The 20233-nt window shown below is 43.3% G+C and overlaps 1 protein-coding gene across 1 annotated transcript; it reads left to right on the top strand.

Annotated features, from left to right (window-relative positions):
- The first annotated feature begins 8241 nt into the window (after positions 1–8241).
- On the top strand, positions 8242–12299 carry PNRC1 (proline rich nuclear receptor coactivator 1). Its single transcript, XM_045391229.2, has 2 exons — positions 8242–8921; positions 11214–12299. Exons 1-2 carry the CDS (start codon positions 8379–8381, stop codon positions 11655–11657), a joined length of 987 nt encoding a protein of 328 aa, XP_045247164.1. The 5' UTR covers positions 8242–8378; the 3' UTR covers positions 11658–12299.
- The last annotated feature ends 7934 nt before the right edge of the window (positions 12300–20233 follow it).

Below are 20233 nucleotides of genomic sequence, written 5' to 3'. Positions count from 1 at the left end.
CCAGGTAGACAGTGTCAGAATTAAATTGAATGATAGATATAGGACACTCAGTTGTTGTCCCCTAAAGTGCTTGGTGTGTGAGGGAAAACTCCATGCATCTGGTCACAGAAGTGTGCTGTGTTGATTGTTGTGAGTGTGTGAGTGGAGAGTAGGAAAAATACTTTCCTATCTCAAGTCTCATGAGGAAGAATCCAATGTTGATCCCTGATGCCCAGATTTTGCTTTTTCTTCATTTAAAGAAATGAAAATTTCTTATAGAATAGAATAGTTCACTTCATGTCTTGGGTCAGAGAAAGGCCAAGATAAGTATGGAACATCTTGTTATGGATATAAAGCAAAAATGTTTTTTTAAATATTTGGGAGAAGTGCTAAAGAGATAATAGTGCAGGAGGATAAAAGGAAAAATTAGTTGGGCAGACAGCTAAAGCTAGTCTTTGGTAAAATTCTTTTAAACAGAAAGACAGCCTGAGAAATCAAGCTACAGGCACCAATATAGCAGCCTGGGGAAAAACTCAGGTTGCAACTGCACAGAAAAGAAAGCAAGGCCCAACACAGAAGCCTTTGTTTTGGTATAGTCAGTGACTCCCAGGAAAAAGTTTCCTCCCCTTTCCAGGCATGTACACGGTGGGCTCCGGGGGAACTTGTACAGAGAGTGGGGGTGCTTACCCAAAACATATCCACAGTTGCACAAACAAGAGAAGCTGTGCTTTGTGTTTGACTAAAGACATGTCTACAGCTGCACAGATAAGGGGAGTTACACAGACAGCTTCACATATAAGGGAAGTTACACAAACAGCTACAGAGAAGAGGTGAGTTTCTTATAAAAGCTTTGTATTCAACTGTAAAAATGGCAACCCACTCAGACTCCCTCTCTGCTGTCTTTTAAACTTTTGCTCCCACCTCACTCTTGGTGTCCATGTTCCTTAATTTTCTTGGTTGTGAGACAAAGAGCTCGGGTAATACTTCAGGCAACAAAACTGCTACAATAGAAATATCTTGGTTTTCACTGGCTACACCCTAAGGTTTGAGCAAAAAAAGGAAAATGGTTATGGATAATTAAAACTATTTGAATCTATTAAAGTCCATAATGATTCTCCAAAGGAAAAATTTAGTAATAAACAGTTTGACTATAAAAGATAGTGAATGTGATAATATAGATGTTATTTTTTTTAAAGTTGCAGAAATAAAGTTATACGTGTGGATGATTTTTTTTTTTAATCTAAAGCGTATATTAGTTTATAAAGCACAGACATAACTTTCATTGTGAAAGAAGGGAGAGAAGAATAGTGGGAAGTGAGAATCAGTCAAGCAGTCCTGGGAAAACAATTAACCATACCAAGAACAGAAAGAACTGTTCCACAGCATCTGTCACACCTACCAGCCAGGCAGAATGGAGATCCAATAGTCAGTCAGCACCAGAGTCACACAGGACCATGTAGAAACAGAATTCAATAGTGTGTTTCAAGATGAAGATTTGCCAAATCAAATGCCCTGAAGAAGACAGCTAACCGTGCACATTCTATCCCTGTCTCATGCAAGATGAACCCTTTCAATTTGTTATTAATTATAACAAATTAATGAGGCAAAATCAGTCTGCCAAAATGATTAACAGGCCAGGTCAATATATAATGATAAGAAACTAGGTTCTGCAAGGCTAGTCAACTGAAACTTAAAAAATACACTGTATTTCAGGGAGAGGCATCAAGTTACTAGAAATTAAAAGTTCTGCAGGGCCAGGGGCATTGACTTATGTTAGTGCTTTGGGAGGTACAGGTGGGAGAAATGCTTGAGGCTAGAAGCTCAAGACCAGCCTGGGCAACATAGCAAGACTCTGTCTCTATAAAAAATTTAAAAATTAGCTAGGTGTGGTGGCAGTTGCCTGTAGTCCCAGCTACTCAGGAACCTGAGGTGGTAGGGTTCCTTGAGCCCAGGAGTTTGATACAGTGAGCTATGATCGTGCCACTGCACTCCAGCCTGGTCAACAGAGCAAGACCCTATCTCCATAAACTAAATAAATAAATAAATACATTCTGCAAATGGCAAGGATTTTTAAAATCTTGATCAATGTATACAATGAGAGCAAGGCTCTGGTAAGGAAGGCATAACGGAGACTGTTACCCAGCTAAGATGCAATTGGTTAAACATTAGCTGGTCTAAATAACATGCTTTCTCTATTCTTTTCTTTTTTTGAAACAGGGTCTCACTCTGTCACTCAGGCTAGACTGCAGTGGCGCAATTATGGCTCCCTGTAGCCTTCACCTCCTGGGCTCAAGCCATCCTTTCACCTCAGTCTCCTGAGTAGCTGGGATGACAGGGGGGCACCACCACATTCAGCTAATTTTTGTGGGTTTTGCCATGTTGCCCAGGCTGGTCTCAAATTCTTGAGCTCAAGCGATCCTCCCACCTCAGCCTCCCAAAGTCCTGGGATTACAGGCATGAGCCAACACAGCTGGCCATAACATACTTTTTCTTTTGATTTTTATATCGAGGATGAAATAGAATCAAATGTCCATCGTTATTATTGTATCCTAAGGCTGCCATTAGTCCTTTTGACACCTTTATACCAATAAGCAAAAGACATCTGTCATAATCCATTCTGGCTGCTATAACAAAATATCATAAACTGGGTAGATAACAAACAACAGAGATTTATATCTCACACTTCCAGAGGCCGGGATGTTCAAGATCAGGGTGCCAGCTGGTCGGGTTCTGGTGTGGTCCCTCTTCTGGGTTGCAGACTGCAGACTTCTTGCTGTGTCCTCAATGGTACAAGGAAGAGGGGCCTCTGTGGCCTCTAATCATATGCATGAGGGCTCCAACCTGATGACCTAATCACTCCCCAAAGACCCCACATCCTAATACTATCACATTGGTTATTAGGTTTCAACATATGAGTCCGGGGAAGACACAAACATTCAAATCATAGCAATGCCCAGGTGGCCCCAGCCCCTGGGAAGATGGCTTCAAGAGCAGAGTCAAAGCTCTATTTCAGCTCCCCCTTCACTCTTTGGCCAGGCACCCTCATGCAAATTATAACCTGTATAAACCTGTAACCCCAGAGAGGTATAAGTATAGGGATAATGGAGACATTAATTTCAATCTATGGTAACATACTTTATAAGCACTCCAAGTGTCATAAATTTGTCATTATTGTGAAAATTTGTGCATATTTTGCTTTTTAACACAAATTTTAGATTTTTATTTGAACTCTTCAGAGTACATTATAAGTTTGGTAATCAATGCTGAAATGTTAGGAAAATTTTTATTTGCTAAACAAAAACATTTTGATTTCCTGGTTGTTTTATGTTTAGAAGACTATTATTTTATAAATTTGAAAGATTAATAATTTGAGCATTAAGCAAAACAGAAGGCCGGGTGCGGTGGCTCACGCCTATAATCCCAACACTTTGGGAAGCTGAGGCGGGTGAATCACCTGAGGTCAGGAGTTTGAGACCAGCCTGGCCAACATGGTGAAACCCCATCTCTACTAAAAATACAAAAAATGGCCACGCGTGGTGGCGTGCACTTGTAATCCCAGTTACTCAGGAGGCTGGGATAGGAGAATCGCTAGAACCTGGGAGGCAGAGGTTGCAGTGAGCCAAGATCATGCCACTACACTCCAGCCTGGGTGACAGAGCGAGACACTGTCTAAAAAAAAAAAGCAAAATAGAAGTTGGATTAAGTGTTCCTCTTTTCACACAGGTGTCCCTCACACCTTAGACATTACAGATCTAAGCAACAGACCGGGTGTGTGGCTCAGGCCTGTAATCCCAGCACTTTGGGAGGCCAGAGTGGGTGGATCACTTGAACTCAGGAGTTCAAGACCAGCCTGGGTAACATGGCAAAAACCTGTCTCTACCAAACACGCACACACACAAATTAGCAGACACGGTGGCATGCGCCAGCTAGGGAGGATGAGGTGGGAGAATCTCCTGAACACCAGAGGTGGAGGCTGCAGTGAGTTGTTATTGCGCCACTGCACTCCAGCCTGGGTGACAGAGTGAAGCCCTGTCTCGAAAAAGAAAAAGAAAAAAAATCGAAGTAATAATAGGTAGAGAAAATGGTAATAAAGCCTATATTAAAGAGGAAAAAAATGACATTCAGGGTAGGATGAAAGAAAAATGACATTTCACACAGACAGAGGGAGAGAAAGAGGACAGAAGTAAAATACATGAGAGACAAAGGAAGATAGAAGAGAGGGAAGTGGAATTTGGAGTTCTGCTTAGTGTTAATGCGGGTAAGCTGCTTATTTCATAAACGGGCATTACCTCTTTTTTCTGCTCTTTAATACCTGGTTTACTTTCCAATCTTTTATTTTTCTTCTAACTCCTCTAAAGATTAGCTTAACAAAAATAAAACCAAGATGTACACACTGGAACAAAAAGCTTCAAAAACTCTGAGAGTCCTCCTAAAATTTCCTTTACCCTTGGAATATCTTGTTAACTCCAAGATTGGCCTTTTGGGCCCAAGCAAAAGGATATGTTTTTTTTTTTTTTCTTTTTCTGAGATGAAGTCTTGCTCTGTCACCCAGGCTAGACTGCAGTGGCGTGATCTCAGATCACTGCAACCTCTACCTCCCAGGTTCAAGTGATTCTTCTGCCTCCGCCTTCCAAATAGCTGGGACTACAGGCATGCACCACCACGCCTGGCTAATTTTTGTATTTTTAGTAGAGATAGGGTTTTGTCATGTTGGCCAGGCTGGTCTCCAACTCCTGACCTCAAGTGATCCATCCACCTTGCCCTCCGTGAGCCACTGCAACCAGGCTGATCTTTTTCCTTTATATCATATAGCACAGCTAACACTATATGTTTAAACCTATAACACTTAGGTTTAAACAGTAAAGTTAGACATTACTAAAGACTAAGAGTTTACAAAGACTACACACACAGAGTAACATTAAATCCAATCATCTAGTTTATAACACCTCAACTGCTCTCTTCTGGTGCCCCATTTCAGCTCCCATTCTGTTTCTTAGTGGTGGGCAGCATTTTAGCAATTTCAGCATCCATCACCCAGGTGGTCACAGCTACAAGGTTACTTTTCTAACAGTACAGAACCCAGGGCAAACATGAAGCCTACCCTTAAGGCCTCAAAATGATAAGTTATACACATAATTACTCCAACATTCACCCAAGAAATACACATAGACAATAATAAGTATCTTTGACCAAGGGCCCCACAGAGCTGGCTACCAATGACCAGGTCCCTGAAGGGTAAATTATTCTCCAGGACAGTATGATATTATCCCCAGATAAAGTCAAGCCTAAAAACCATGGGATATAGTGAAAAGAACATTGGAGTAGGCATCAGGAGTTTGAGTTATTCCTACCTCATTGGGTGACCCGCCCACACACGTTACTATATATTTAGATTTATTTACATCATACGTTAAATAGGACCTGTCTTTATCTACTTTAAAGTGCTAGAGTAAGAATAAAATGAGATGACAGATGGAAAGTACCTTGAAAAAGTAGATTCTTTTGCAGCTCTGGATGTACATGATTCCCACTCATCCAATGAACATGAGCACTTACTATGTATCACATGTTGCAGAAACAAAAATGAGTAAAATTCAGCAATTGGAATGAAATGTAGTTTTCTTGTTTGTTTTTTGAGACGGAGTATCACTCTGTTGCCCAGGCTGGAGTGCAGTGGCATGATCTCGGCTCACTGCAACCTCTACCTCCCAGGTTCAAACGATCCTCCTGCATCAGCCCCCCTAGCAGCTGGAATTACAGGCACACGCCACTATGCCCGGTTAATTTTTGTATTTTTAGTAGGGACAGGGTTTCGCCATGTTGGCCAGGCTGGTCTCAAACTCCTGACCTTAGGTGACCCACCCGCCTTGGCCTCCCAAAGTGCTGGGATTGCAGGCGTGAGTCACCACGCCCGGCCTGAAACCTGGTTTTAAAAGCTTATAAGGTTGACTGGGTTTGGTGGCTCACTCCTGTAATCCCATTACTTTGGGAGGCAGAGACAGGCAGATCGCTTGAGCTCAGGAGTTCGAGATCAGCCTGGGCAACATGGTGAAACACTGCCTCTACTAAAAACACAAAAAATTAGCCAGGAATCGGGGTGTGTGCCTGTGGTCCCAGCTACTCAGCGGCATGGGGGACTGGGGTTGGAGGATCGCTTGAGCCTGGGAGGCAGTCATTGCAGTAATCCGAGATCATGCCATTGCACTCCAACCTGAGTGTCAGAAAGAAACCCCGTCTCAAGAAAAAAAAAAAAGTTTATAAAGTGATTGGGAAGCATTTTTCCGGATATTCAATCTGTCCATCAATCATAAAACGTTTCATTGCTTACTAACTGCTTACTACTCCAAAGCTGAAAACTAGTGGAGAGGCGGTGAGGATACATAAGTGTAAGATTACTGTGGTCTTCTAATAACATAGAATCTAGTGTGGCAGGGCTGGGTGCAGTGGCTCACGCCTGTTATCACAGCACTTTGGGAGGCCGAGGCGGGTGGATTACGACGTCAGAAGATCAAGACCATTCTGGCCAATACCGCGAAACCTCGTCTCTACTAAAAAATACAGAAATTAACTGGGTGTGGTGGCGCATGCCTGTAATCCCAGCTACTTGGAGGCTGAGGCAGGAGAATAGCTTGAACCAGGGAGCCGGAGGTTGCAGTGAGCCAAGATGGCGCTACTGCACTCCAGCCTGGCCACAGAGCGAGACTCAAAAAAATAAATAAATAAATAAATAAAAATTAAAACTTTTGTCTTGCCGTACCTGGACTGGAGATCAAATTCTGATGTTAACTTACCGTTTGATCTTTGACAAGTCCTTTAGCCTTTCTAAGCCTGTTTCCCCAGCTGTAAAATGGGGATAAAATATAGTAGTGTCCCTCTAAAAAGAAGCTGAGGCAAAATTAGGCCAAGCTTGAGGACCGCAACCCAGGACCACAGGTTCAAGCTGCCCTGAATATACACTCGGATTAGCAAGTTACAAGTAAGTTTCTAAAGGAAAAGAGGCAGCTTCTAAATTGTTTACCATGAATGTGTATGTTTACCATACAATATCATGGGCTATTGACTAGCTATACATTCTTTGTTATCTTAAATTCCAGAAACATAAAGATAATGCGTAGGCAGCTAAACAGGAACAAAATGCCTTTAAACAATTGCCCCAGGCATTAGTAGTGAAATGAATAGAATGACAGCCTGCCTACTTCGCAGAGCTGAGGTCTGATCTATTTTTCTTAGTACCTATTCATAAGAGTTGTTGTGAGGTTAAAGTGAGACAATTTATGTAAATAACAGTTCCTGGAACATAAATGCTTGATAAATTATGGCCACAATTCTTTTCTGTGGTTGAGCAGTGCGGGGAGATCATGAGAAATTTCTATCTACACGCAGCTAACAAAATACTCTGTATATTGCAGAACTGTTTCACTTTCTCCCTTTGAGATGCAAGCCGGATTGCCGCCTCCTCAAGTAACCAGGCACAATGTTGCGATCCCAAAGTCTCACAATCCTTCAACTATGAAGTCAGTAAAAACTCCAGCTTCCATTTATGGATTTACGCAGAACTTTTTATACATTGAGGGACTAATTCAATCAGTAAGTCGCTTTGATTTTTACTCTGATCACCGGGACTAATAAGCAGCGATGCCGAACCAAGTAAACGAAAGAATCGTGAGCCACACTTCAGTAGATATAATTTAAATGTAGACTGATTTTCTCCACGATTGCTAGGGAAGAAATCCTTACGGCGTACTTAGAAATCTTTATTTTAAAATGATAACGCTGTTATGTTGGGCTGAAAATAAAACGGATACTTCCCCAAGGTCAGCAGCGGAGGCGGCAACCGTGGCCTTGCCAGAGTCGTCCCCCTCTTCTCCGCCCCCGTTCTTCCTGCCGCCCTCCCCCTGCCCCCTCCCTTCCCCACCCCCATCAACAAACTCCGCCGGGACCTTTCAATCCCACCACTCCCTAGCCGGGCGAAGCGCGGGGGCGTGCTGGGGAGGGTAAGGAGGGTGGGGCGGAAACCCAATTTCATTGTTCCCGGGACCGACTCTTCCCGAAAGAGCTCCCTGGCAGCGCCTGCGCAGTGCGCGCTCTTTGTGCCAGGCTGCAGCAAGCTGGTTGTTTGTGTGTGTCTACCCAAAGCGGCGGAGGCGGAGCGAGGGGGCGTGGCCTGCCTTGTCGCACTCTGATTGGGCTTTCGCAGGGAAGTGGGCGGGCGCGGGGCGGAGCTTCCGATAACAACACTCGGAGCTGGGGCTGTGGCTATTTGTTGCTGCGCCGCCACCGCCCGAGTCATGTTCCGCGATCTTCTCTGGCTCTCCTAGCAGCATCCATCGCCGTCACCCTATTTTCACTGGCTTCACCTCCTTCTCTCCTCGTTGCTGAGCGACAAGCTTCCTAGCGCTATGACCGTCGTCTCCGTCCCGCAGCGGGAGCCGCTCGTCCTGGGTGGCCGCCTTGCGCCGCTTGGCTTTTCCTCCCGCGGTTACTTCGGGGCCCTCCCGATGGTGACCACGGCTCCGCCTCCTTTACCCCGGATCCCGGACCCCCGGGCACTGCCCCCGACCCTCTTCCTCCCTCACTTCTTAGGGGGAGATGGCCCGTGTCTGACTCCGCAGCCTCGCGCTCCAGCAGCTCTGCCCAACCGCAGCCTCGCCGTGGCGGGAGGCACCCCTCGGGCAGCGCCGAAGAAGCGGCGAAAGAAGAAGGTGCGGGCCAGCCCCGCAGGGCAGCTGCCCAGCCGCTTCCACCAGTACCAGCAGCACCGGCCGAGTCTGGAGGGCGGCCGGAGCCCGGCGACCGGCCCGAGCGGAGCAGCGCAGGAGGTTCCGGGCCCGGCCGCCGCCTTGGCCCCGAGTCCTGCAGCCGCAACCCGCACGGAGGGAGCCAGCCCCGACCTTGCCCCGTTGCGGCCCGCGGCTCCCGGCCAAACCCCGCTCAGGAAAGAAGTAAGGGCTGCCATCGGGCCTTTGGGGAGTCGGGCCCTTAGACGGTCGCGGCTGAGCTCTGGGGCTGCAGGTCCTGCACCGGGGGGTCGGACGGGTGGGGGCGGGGTGGGGGGGCGGCTGTTTACTCGGGAGGGAAGTTTCCGTGACGCCCTCTCCATTCTTGCTTTGGGGGAAGAAGGGGGAAGGGGAGGCATGCGCTGGTGCTTCTGATTGGCTCCCAGGAGTCGGCCAATGAGAAGCGCCGCTGCGCCCCAGCAACAGCCCCGATTTAGAAGGCTGGCGGCGTTCCAGGGGGTTTCGGCGTTCCGGGCGCGCGGCGGTGTGGGGGCAGGGACGGGGCCCGCGGGAGGGCTGACGTCAGCGCGCGCTACGTGCCCGGCGCTACGGCGCCCATGAAGGAGGCGAGGCCGGGTGTGGGCGGCCAGGGAAGGACGGGGCCCCGCTATCGGCCTCCCGGCTGTCGAGAGCCCCAGTCCTAATCGGTGAAACGCGGAGACGGATTCTGACGTCCCGCCGTGGGGGGTGGAGTGGGCTCTGAGCAGCTCGGTTTCGTTTGGAGTTGTGCCGAAATATGAGGTGCCCCGTGTGGGACGCGCAGTCCAGCTGGGGCTCTGCCCGCCGCGGGCTTGACCTACTTAATGGTTTCTTCTAAGTTCGGAGTTGGCAGGAGCCGCACAAAACTGATTTTATTACCGTTGCCACTGTGTACTTCGTGTTAGTGTGTCCAGAAGAAGTTTTCAGAAGAGTTAGCGACTGCTGATTGCAGTGCTATTGGATTAGAATAAAATGGATAGAAGTTTAAATGGGATTAAGTCTACGAAATGATTTCAAAGTCTTGTCAAAATAACGTTTGATGGACTTAAGTTCAGTGACTCTTTTCGAAATAATGAAATGAAAAAGTTCCCGCTATTTAGTGAAGAATGTTGCATTGAATTAGAGATTTGCAGTTTGTCTGTGCCCTTGGGAAAAAATTACTAAATTTGCCCACCGTGTTTAACCTATCTTCTCAATGTCTCCCACCTTTTAAAATTACACGACTTTTGAAATATCCGTGATTACCTAAAAGCTTTTGTGCTTGTTTCCTGGCCTGTTTTCTAGAACAGCTACTAACCAGGGAGCTCTGGCAGTGAACCTACAGACGTGGAAAGTTGTGCTCTACTTTCGTGTCGTGTCGTGCTTACTACCGTGTTACAAGCGTTGGTAGTGCAGTGATCTAGTGGATTACGTTATGATTTTCCATCTGGTCAAGACTCCTATAAGGCCCACCTAAGTTAGGAAAGATTAAGATCAGTGAAGCAGCGTTCTTGAAACAGTTACTAAACCAGGAAGTGGGGGGTACACAGCAAACATTGTTTCTGGCACTGATATTTGGAAGAGAGCTCATTAGTCTAACTTAAAGTTGTAGAAAGGTCGGCTTGGGTTATTTCAGATTTTTTTAGTTTGACATTTTAGAACTGGTTCACGTTGCATACTGGTAACTAGCAGTGGTGATTAACTGCATTTTTAGTGGCAAACAAGAGTGAACTTAAAAGTCAAGGGAAAAGTCAAGTTTTTTTTGTTTTTTTTCTTGAGACAGGGTCTGTCTCTATCGCACTCCAGGCTGGAATGGAGTGGCACGATGGATCTCTGCTCACTGCAGCCTCCCCATCCCAGGCTCAAGGGATCCCGCCTCAGCCAGCCTCCCAAGGCACGTGCTACCACGCCGGGCTTATTTTTATATTTGTAGTAGACATGGGGTTTTGCTATGTTGCCCAGGCTGGTCTCGAACTCCGTGAGCTCAAGCGATCCACTTGCCTTGACCTCCCAAAGTGCTGGGATTACAGGCGTGAGCCACCCTGCCCAATTAAAGTTTTTGTAATTGCAGCTCTTATTTTATTTATCCAGGAGGTACTTGAGCAGGTTTGTTACATGGGTATATTTCGTAATGCTGAGGTTTGGAGTATGAATGATCCCATTCCAGGTAGTGAGCATAGTACCCAATAGGTCCCCTCCCCTTCTAGTAGTGCCTAGTGTCTGTTGTTGTTCCCCATTTTATATCCATGTTGTACCCAATGTTTAGCTCCCAAATTCACTTACGAGTGAGAACTTGTGATATTTGTTTTTCTGTTTCTGCATTAATTCGTTTAGGGTAATGGCCCCCAACTACATATGTATTGCTACGAAGAACATAATTTTGTTCTTTTCTATGGCTGTGGGCAAACTTAAACACAACAAAACTAGATATGTGATACGAGGTTCATAACTGATTTTTATCTAGAAACTATATTTACTTTTGTGTTCTTGTCTTTGTAGGTTTTAAAATCAAAGATGGGAAAATCGGAGAAAATTGCCCTTCCCCACGGCCAGCTTGTTCATGGTATACACTTGTATGAGCAACCAAAGATAAACAGACAGAAAAGCAAATATAACTTGCCACTAACCAAGATCACCTCTGCAAAAAGAAATGAAAACAGCTTTTGGCAGGATTCTGTTTCATCTGACAGAATTCAGAAGCAGGAAAAAAAGCCTTTTAAAAATACCGAGAACATTAAAAATTCGCATTTGAAGAAATCAGCATTTCTAACTGAAGTGAGCCAAAAGGAAAATTATGCTGGGGCAAAGTTTAGTGATCCACCTTCTCCTAGTGTTCTTCCAAAGCCTCCTAGTCACTGGATGGGAAGCACTGTTGAAAATTCCAACCAAAACAGGGAGCTGATGGCAGTACACTTAAAAACGCTCCTGAAAGTTCAAACTTAGATTTCAGATTTCAGTATGTGTGTAAAACATAATTTTTCCCATACCCCTGGACTCTTGAGAAAATTGGTACAGAAATGGAAATTTGCCTTGTTGCAACATACAATTGCAAAAGATGAGTTTAAAAAATTACATACAAACAGCTTGTATTATATTTTATATTTTGTAAATACTGTATACCATGTATTATGTGTATATTGTTCATACTTGAGAGGTATATTATAGTTTTGTTATGAAAGTATGTATTTTGCCCTGCCCACATTGCAGGTGTTTTGTATATATACAATGGAGAAATTTTAAGTGTGTGCTAAGGCACATGGAAGACCGATTTTATTTGCACAAGGTACTGAGATTTTTTTCAAGAAACAGCTGTCAAATCTCAAGGTGAAGATCTAAATGTGAACAGTTTACTAATGCACTACTGAAGTTTAAATCTGTGGCACAATCAATGTAAGCATGGGGTTTGTTTCTCTAAATTGATTTCTAATTTGAAATTACTGAACAACTCCTATTCCCATTTTTGCCAAACTCAATTTCTGGTTTTGGTATATATCCATTCCAGCTTAATGCCTCTAATTTTAATGCCAACAAAATTGGTTGTAATCAAATTTTAAAATAATAATAATTTGGCCCCCCCTTTTAAAATAGTCTTGACTCTTTGTGTGTGGCTTTCTCATGTTTGAATGTGTGACTAGATGATTTTGTGTGGTTGGATTTTTTTAACTTCTACTCATACTGGCTGAATGTGAGCCGCCATGCCTGGCCATCATCTACATTTTCTTACCAGGAACAGCATTGAGGTTTTTGGGCATAGTACTGGACGACTATAGAGGCTGAGACAGGAAGATCTCTTGAGCCTGAGAGGTGGAGGTTTCAGTGAGGTAGGACCAGGCCACTCTAGCCTGGGTAACAGACACAGTCTCAAAAAAAAAAAAAGGCAAGAGGAAGTAAGGGAGACAGATTTTGAGTGGCATGTTAAGCAATCAGGTCAAGTAAAGAAGATGGAAGATAAAAAGGAACTTTCTATTTGATGTTTTGTATGAGTCACCATTCCTTCCTTACAAATGCAGATAGACCTTCCTCACAAATGGATGGGAAGCTCATTTGGAAGTTTAGTTTGAAGATGTCCCCAAGTTTTAGTCACCAATTTTAACTTGTTAGTAATGTGTTGTAAATATTAATACTCATGACTGACGACAATGAGTTCTGACATCTCTCCCAAATCAGTTTGTGATTCTAGAAAGGGACATGTTCACAGGTGTTAACACATTTTTGCATATGGTTATAAAAATTCCTACACAATGTAATAGTCCTACTACCTCAACTACCCTTCTTTCCTTGTCCAACGTTTCTCAGCTCTTGTCATTTTGAGCAGTATGTCTGCAATTTAATGTGTGGGGGCTTATGTGTAACGTATGTTCAGAAAATAGAAGGATAAATGGCAGAGCTGAAAGTTTAGGTGGGATGGGGAGAAAAGACAACTAAAATACAAGCTATATTCCCCACTCTACAACAACAAATGCCTGAAGAGAGAAAAAGGTAGGGTGAAGGGACTAATTTTGGTGAGAAAATTTTCTCTTTGGGAATCTGACACCTTAGTAATACTGAGTTGAGCCAGGCACAGTGGCTCAGGCCTGTAATCCCAGCACTTAGGGAGGCTGAGACGGGTGGATCACGAGGTCAGGAGTTCAAGACCAGCCTGGCCAAAATGGTGAACCCTCATCTCTACTAAAAATACAAAAAAATTAGCCGGGCGTGGTGGTGTGCACCCCCAGCTACTCGGGTGAGGCTGAGGCAGAAAATTGCTTGAGCCCAGGAGGTGGAGGTTGCAGTGAGTGGAGATCACACCACTGCACTCCAGCCAGGGCGACAGAGCAAGACTCCTCCTCAAAAAAAGTAACAGTTGAGCCTTAAAAGAGAAGTACTTGACACACAAAAAAGGAAAATAATTGCGAGAGGTAAAAGTCTGAGCAGATGGTGGTGTAAGAAGATGTATAACGCTGTAATCCCAGCACTTTGGGAGGCTGAGGCTGGCAGATCACCTGAGGTCAGGAGTTGGAGACCAGCCGGCCCAACATGGGGAAACCCTGTCTCTACTAAAAATACAAAAAATTAGCTGAGTGTGGTGGTGGACGCCTGTAATTCCAGCTACTCTGGAGGCTGAGGCAGGAGAATCGCTTGAACCCGGGAGGCGGAGGTTGCAGTGAGCCAAGATTGTGCCACTGATCTCCAACCTGAGCAATGAGTGATACTCCGTGTCAAAAAAAAAAAAAAAAAAAAGATGTACAATGTCCAGTAGCTTAAGAGAAATGCAAGGAAGGAAGGGAAGTTTTTTGAAGGTATATTGGGGTAAGAACACGAAGGGCCTTCAGTGTCATGCGGAAGAGCTTCAACTTTATTCTGTAAGCATGGCAGTCCTCAAAGGTTTATGAGTAGGGAATGGAATGCTTGCTTCAAAAAGAAAACGTAGAAATACGGAGGACAGCTTCATAAGGGAAAGCTTGAAACAGACTACTTAGGTGAGGATATTTCAGTAGCTCAAAAGAGAAAAAGGACCTGGAGGGCATTATCAGAGGCATGGGCTTATTTGGGGGAATGTTTTAGAGCTAGAACGGAGGATTGAGCATCTGAATAGAGGGTAAGGAAGAGACTTGAAATTGAGCAACTCAAAGGATAACACTCAATTAGGGGGTTGCAGGGGGATCAGAATTATAAAGGAAGGTCATTTTGATTTGGCATGTTGAACTTTGGGGTGCCTCTAGGACATCCATGTGGAAAAGCACAGCAAATAGATAGAAAATAGGTCAGATCCAGAGGTATGCCTTTGGTAAATAGTGCACAAAGCAGTAATTACAACAGGGAAATGAAGTGGAATATTTTGTCTCTCTGTCTCCTTTTTCTCCCATAAGATTTAATGCTTTTAGGCCAGGCACAGTGGCTCACGCCTGTAATCCCAGCACTTTGGGAGGCTGAGGGGGGCAGATCACTTGAGTCCAGGAGTTCGAGACCAGCCTGGGTGAGATAGGGAAACCCCGTCTTTACTAAAAATACAAACATTAGCCGGGTGTGGTGGCGCATGCCTGTGTTCCAAGCTACTTGGGAGGCCGAGGCAGGAGGACTGCTTAAGCCCGGGAGGCAGAGGTTGCAGTGAGCCGAGATAACGCCGCTGCACTCCAGCCTGGGCAGCAGAGTGAGACTCCCTGTCTAAAAATAATAATAATAATGCTTTAACAGTAGTCTTGACCTCGTCCTCTCTGCCTCCTATGGACTATCAACTTCACTGTGATAGTAAATTAGTTGTTGAATTAGAATTTCCTCATGAAACTTACACAGAAGTTGGTTTTTTTCCATACCTGTAAAAGTCTGTGTTAGCAGACAGTTCTAATTTGAATTCTGAATTCTGATAGCAGGGGCCCAGTTGGTGCAAAGGAGGAATGAAATTTCCTTTCCTTTTCTACAATTTGAAATTGGGTGAAACTGATCTTTTATAACTCTTTATCTCTTCTTGCAGCTCTCTCACCTCCTTATAACCCTCTTCATCTTATTGCTGGATAAACTATCCTTTGTTTTCGTGGGTGGAAGGCAATTTATATGCAATTGATATCTGCTTCAGGTTGAAGGAATCAAGTATATGCATCCTTGGGTATGAAAGGCTGATAGTGCCATCATACTCCTATATTTAAATTTTTGAAGGACATTGCTAAACTAAATACATTTTAAAATCACAGAATTGCCTTGCTGAGTCTGATCCCTGAGCCAACTCCTGCAAGTTGTTTTCTCATTGTTGTACTTCTTTCCTTCTGAATCTAGAAATCTCCCGGAAACTGTTCCATGAGTTTTCAAATGGGGAAAGAAAGTATGCCTGTGTTGTGAGATGAGATGGTGTAGGAGACAGAATTGTGTAAACACAAATCGTGTAATTCAAGAACGACTTGTTTTGTTAACTTGAATTATAAAAATGCCTAATTCAATAACAATTTAAGATTTATAAAAGGTGTTGCATTTAGTGAGGGTCCACTGTTGAGATTTTAGAATTCATTTTCTAGAGCAGGGTTTATAATAATGTGGGCTTAGTGTAGAACTGGCTACACAAATTTTAAATTCCCTCGTTAAAGGAATAGCTTATCATAGATTATGTGACATTAATCATAGTTTCTGAATTTAGTAATGGTAAAAAGGAACAGTGGGACAATTGATAGAAGCAACCTACATAATTTATGAAAGTCAGATGCACATTTATCAAAGGAGTCTACATGTTCTATTCAAGCTGCATTTAATTAGAAGAGGTCAGATAATCTTGAACATTTAACAATAAAAGACAAAATGACATTAAACAATAATAAAAATACCTCATTTCTCTAGTTACTCACACAATATTTTTATGAATGTGGAAGAAAAGATTCAGGAAAGTTAAGTAATTTTTCCTAGTCTAATACAATTAGCATTCAGAAAAATATGTCTGGTTGTAAAGACACTAGATAATAATCACACTTCTCCAAAGCTGGTTATATATACACGGCTGCTCCTACTAAATTATTACAGATAGTTCTCTCATTCCAAGATTAGAGTTTGTTAATCTGCCGTTGTCAAATGCAAATTACAAATGTGTTCTGGCATCTTGGCATTTTAGGATCTTGGGCAAGGGATGGCAAGCAGAAGTGTTTTCTTTTTTCTTTTGTTTTCTTTTTTTGGAGACAGAGTCTTGCTCTGTCGCCCAGGCTGGAGTGCAGTGGCACAATCTTGGCTCACTGCAACTGCCACCTCCTGGGTTCAAGTGATTCTGAACTTGAAGCTTCCCAAGCAGCTGGGACTACAGGTGCGCGCCACCCTGTTTGGCTAACTTTATTTATAGTTTTAGTAAGTACAGGGTTTCGCCATGTTGGCCAGGCTGGTCTCAAACTCCTGGCCTAAAGTGATCTGCCTGCTTCAGCCTCCCAAGGTGCTGGGATTACAGGCATAAGCCACCCCACTGGGCCTTTTCTATTTGAGACAGGGTTTTGCTCTGTCACGCAGGTTGGAGTGCAGTGAGTGGCAGGATCACAGTTCATTGCAATCTCTGCCTCCTGGTCTCAAGTGATATTCCCACCTCAGCCTCCTGAGTAGCTGGGACTACAGGGACATGGACATGGGGTTTCACTGTGTTGTCCAGGCTGGTCTTAAACTCCTGAGCTCAAGTGATCCACTGGCCTCGGCTTCCCAAAGTGTTGGTATTATTGGAGTGAGCCACCACACCCAGCCAAAAACATTTTCCCTTTTTATGTTTTCAGGGTTTTTAAGTGATTTCTTCCTTTTTTGTAGCCATTTTGATGACTTTTGGTTATTTCCAATTGCAAATGTTTGATTTAAATTGAACTCACAATTGCCTACTAACAGTAAGATTTTTAAACACAAGATCTTTATTATTTCACTTGACAACATGGAATCAGAGGGCTTTCTGGTCCCATCAAAACTTTGGGTAAGTTAAAATTTGAGGGACTTTTCTAACTATAAAACAAGGGCTTTCAACAATCCCTTCCAAAGTTCAACAAAATTAACCTTACTCCTCAAATGACTAGGCATTTAATGCTCTCAAATTTTTTTTGTTTTGTTTTGTTTTGAGACGGAGTCTCGCTCTGTCGCCCAGGCTGGAGTGCAGTGGCTGGATCTCTGCTCACTGCAAGCTCTGCCTGCTGGGTTCATGCCATTCTCCCGCCTCAGCCTCCCGAGTAGCTGGGAAGGCACCGGCCACCATGCCCAGCTAATGTTTTGTATTTTTAGTAGAGACAGGATTTCACCGTGTTAGCCAGGATGGTCTTGATCTCCTGACCTCGTGCTCCGCCTGCCTCGGCCTCCCAAAGTGCTGGGATTACAGGTGTGAGCCACTGCGCCCAGCCTCAAATGTTGTTTTTACTCTAAGTCATAAGTACGTATGCTCTCAAATTTTAGAAAGGATTACTATCAAAGACTGGAAATGTCCCTTTTCTACCAGTCTTTCAAGGCTCTTAGAGTCACTGTACATTCAGTCCAGTCTCCTTAACCATCCAGGTCTATTTCTTAAGTTCTTGTAGATGCCTGAGACTAGATCCCGAATTTCAAAAATAAGAAAACAGAATTGTTTATGAAAGCTATTCAACCTACATTTTCTGGCTGTACTTTAGCTAATTAGAATACCCCATGTACGAATATTCCAGTTTTTTGGTTTTTTTTTTAAACTTTACTTTGTTAAATTCAAAATACTTGGGGGATAGATGGAAATATATGTGGCAAAGCAGGTGTAATTAACTGCTAACTGTAGAATCTAGGTAGTGGGTATATGGATGTTCCACTTTAAAATTCAGCTACATTTAACGTTCTTTTTATGCTAAGTATTTTTATAATAAAGCGTTAAAGAAAATAGAGTTGGGGAAAATTAAGGCTGCTTTACTGGTTAACTCCAACATTATATATAATTTGAATATTTGCTTTTTTTCTAATAATTCTAAAAGCTCACTTATATGTAGCATACAGCACAAATAAGTTGATCTTACGAGGTTGTAAACTTTGAATCTTTTGAATGTTTTCCTCTGCATTTTCAAGTAGGTTGGTTAATTGGTTATAACATCTAAAAAAACAGAACTCTAGTTAATGACAGAAACACCAAGGCCATTGTAAGTAAGAGCTGAAAGATTAGAGAAACCATAACGTATTTAAGCACTGGCTTATTTAGGAAATGTGACAGATAACATTTAATGTTAATGTTGACATAAATGTTAATACTTGAAGAATAATTAGAGAAGGATACAGAGGTTAAGTAGGGATTATAAAGATTCTGAAAAGGGCTTGGTTCGGTGGCTCATGCCTGTAATTACAGCACTTCGGGAGGCCTAGACAGTAGGATCACTTGAGGCCCGCATTCGAGACCTGGCAACATGGTGAGACTCTCCATCTCTACAAAGATTCTGAAAGGGATTTATTAACTGTCCATGGTTTGAGAAGAGAGTTAAAGAAATGCAAGTGGAATAACAAACTGCAAGCAGTGAAAGGAAATGTGTTTATGATGCATGTCGCCAGGCACGGTGGTGCGTGCCTATAGTCCCAACTACTTGGGAAGCTGAGGCAGGAGGATGGCTTGAGTCCAAGAGTTCTGGGCTGTACTATGCTATGCCAGTTGGGGGGTCCACACTAAGTTCAGCATCAACACGGTGACCTCCCGGGAAGGGGGACCACCAGGTTTAGTAATGAGGGATGAACTGGCCCAGATTGGAAACAAGGAAGTCAAAACTCCCGTGCTGATCAGTAATGGGATCATGCCTGCGAATAGCCACCGCACTCCAGTCTGGGCAACACAGCAAAACCCTGTCCCAATAAATAAATAAATAAATAAATAAAAGATGCATGTCCCCAGAAAAGAAAGGGGCTGACTGAGGGTTACTTAGCACTGAAGTGACTAGGGAGTAGAGTGTAAGGCAGCATGCAACTCTTAACATTTCACTGGTTCCTGCCTTTTAAAGCCTTTCATGCTGAATTAACACCAGTGAAGTAAATGAGATGCTGAAAGCATTGTTTGAAATTATTTCTTAAGTAACGTAGTTGCACTTTCTATGATAGACACTGAAACTACAATCTTTTGGTCAAAATAAAGGGTGGACAAGGTGTGGTCACAAAAGCCCAAATGAGTATCAATTATATTTGACCACTGACAGGCAGCTCAGAGCTTTGTATAAAGGACTATTTGTACTTTAGAATACAAAATTTTCATCCATGTTTTTAAGTGGCATTTAAAAAAATCCTATTTAATAGGATATATGAGTAAGAAATTATAAAGTGTAAAACAATATCAAAAATTGCTAGAATTTATATAGTCATGCACTGCCTAACAACATTCAGGTCAAAAATGGACCACATATATGATGGTAGTCCCATAAGATTATAATGGAGCATATATAGAAACTTGATACGTGGCACTTAATGTGGCACTGCAGATCAAGTCGCGGAAACATCCCCATTACCGGTATTCAGTATCGGTGCTGGGACATTTGAATTTCTGCATGAAAAAATATATTTAAATATACATACCATCTAGATTTGGGTAAGTACACTCTATGTTTGCACAACAGAATCGCCTAACGATGTGTTTCTCAGAATGTATCCTGTCATTAAGTGATCTATGACTATATCCATAAAAAACTGTAATGAACATCCTAACTAGAATATTAATATTTTAAATTCAGCTACATTTAACATTTTAAGGCCAAAATTTTAACGTTTACTGACAATGAATGTTTAAAGATTTTTTTTCTAATAGTCTTATGAAATTATACAAATATATATATTTTACCAGGTGTGGTGGCTCATGCCTGTTATCCCAACACTTTGGGAGGCCGAGGCGGGCAGATCACGAGGTAAAGAGATCGAGACCATCCTGGCCAACATGGTGAAACCTCGTCTCTACTAAAACTACAAAAATTAGCTAGGCGTGTCGCACACGCCTGTAGTCCCAGCTACTCGGGAGGCTGAGGCAGGAGAATCGCTTGAACCCGGGAAGCGGGGGTTGCAGTGAGCCGAGATTGCACTACTGCACTCCAACCTGGCGACAGAGCAAAACTCGATCTAAAAAAAAA

Source organism: Macaca fascicularis, chromosome 4 (genome assembly GCF_037993035.2).
Source record: "Macaca fascicularis isolate 582-1 chromosome 4, T2T-MFA8v1.1".
Taxonomy (NCBI): domain Eukaryota; kingdom Metazoa; phylum Chordata; class Mammalia; order Primates; family Cercopithecidae; genus Macaca; species Macaca fascicularis.
Note: the sequence above shows the minus strand (reverse complement) of the source record. Positions and strands in the feature narration are given on the sequence as shown.

What these genes read in the sequence shown, in the direction of transcription:
- PNRC1 (XM_045391229.2), top strand. Translation starts at nt 8,379, where the DNA reads ATGACCGTCGTCTCCGTCCCGCAGCGGGAGCCGCTCGTCCTGGGTGGC. An exon ending in AAACCCCGCTCAGGAAAGAA is followed by an intron (nt 8,922 to 11,213) that starts GTAAGGGCTGCC and finishes TTGTCTTTGTAG; the next exon opens with GTTTTAAAATCAAAGATGGG.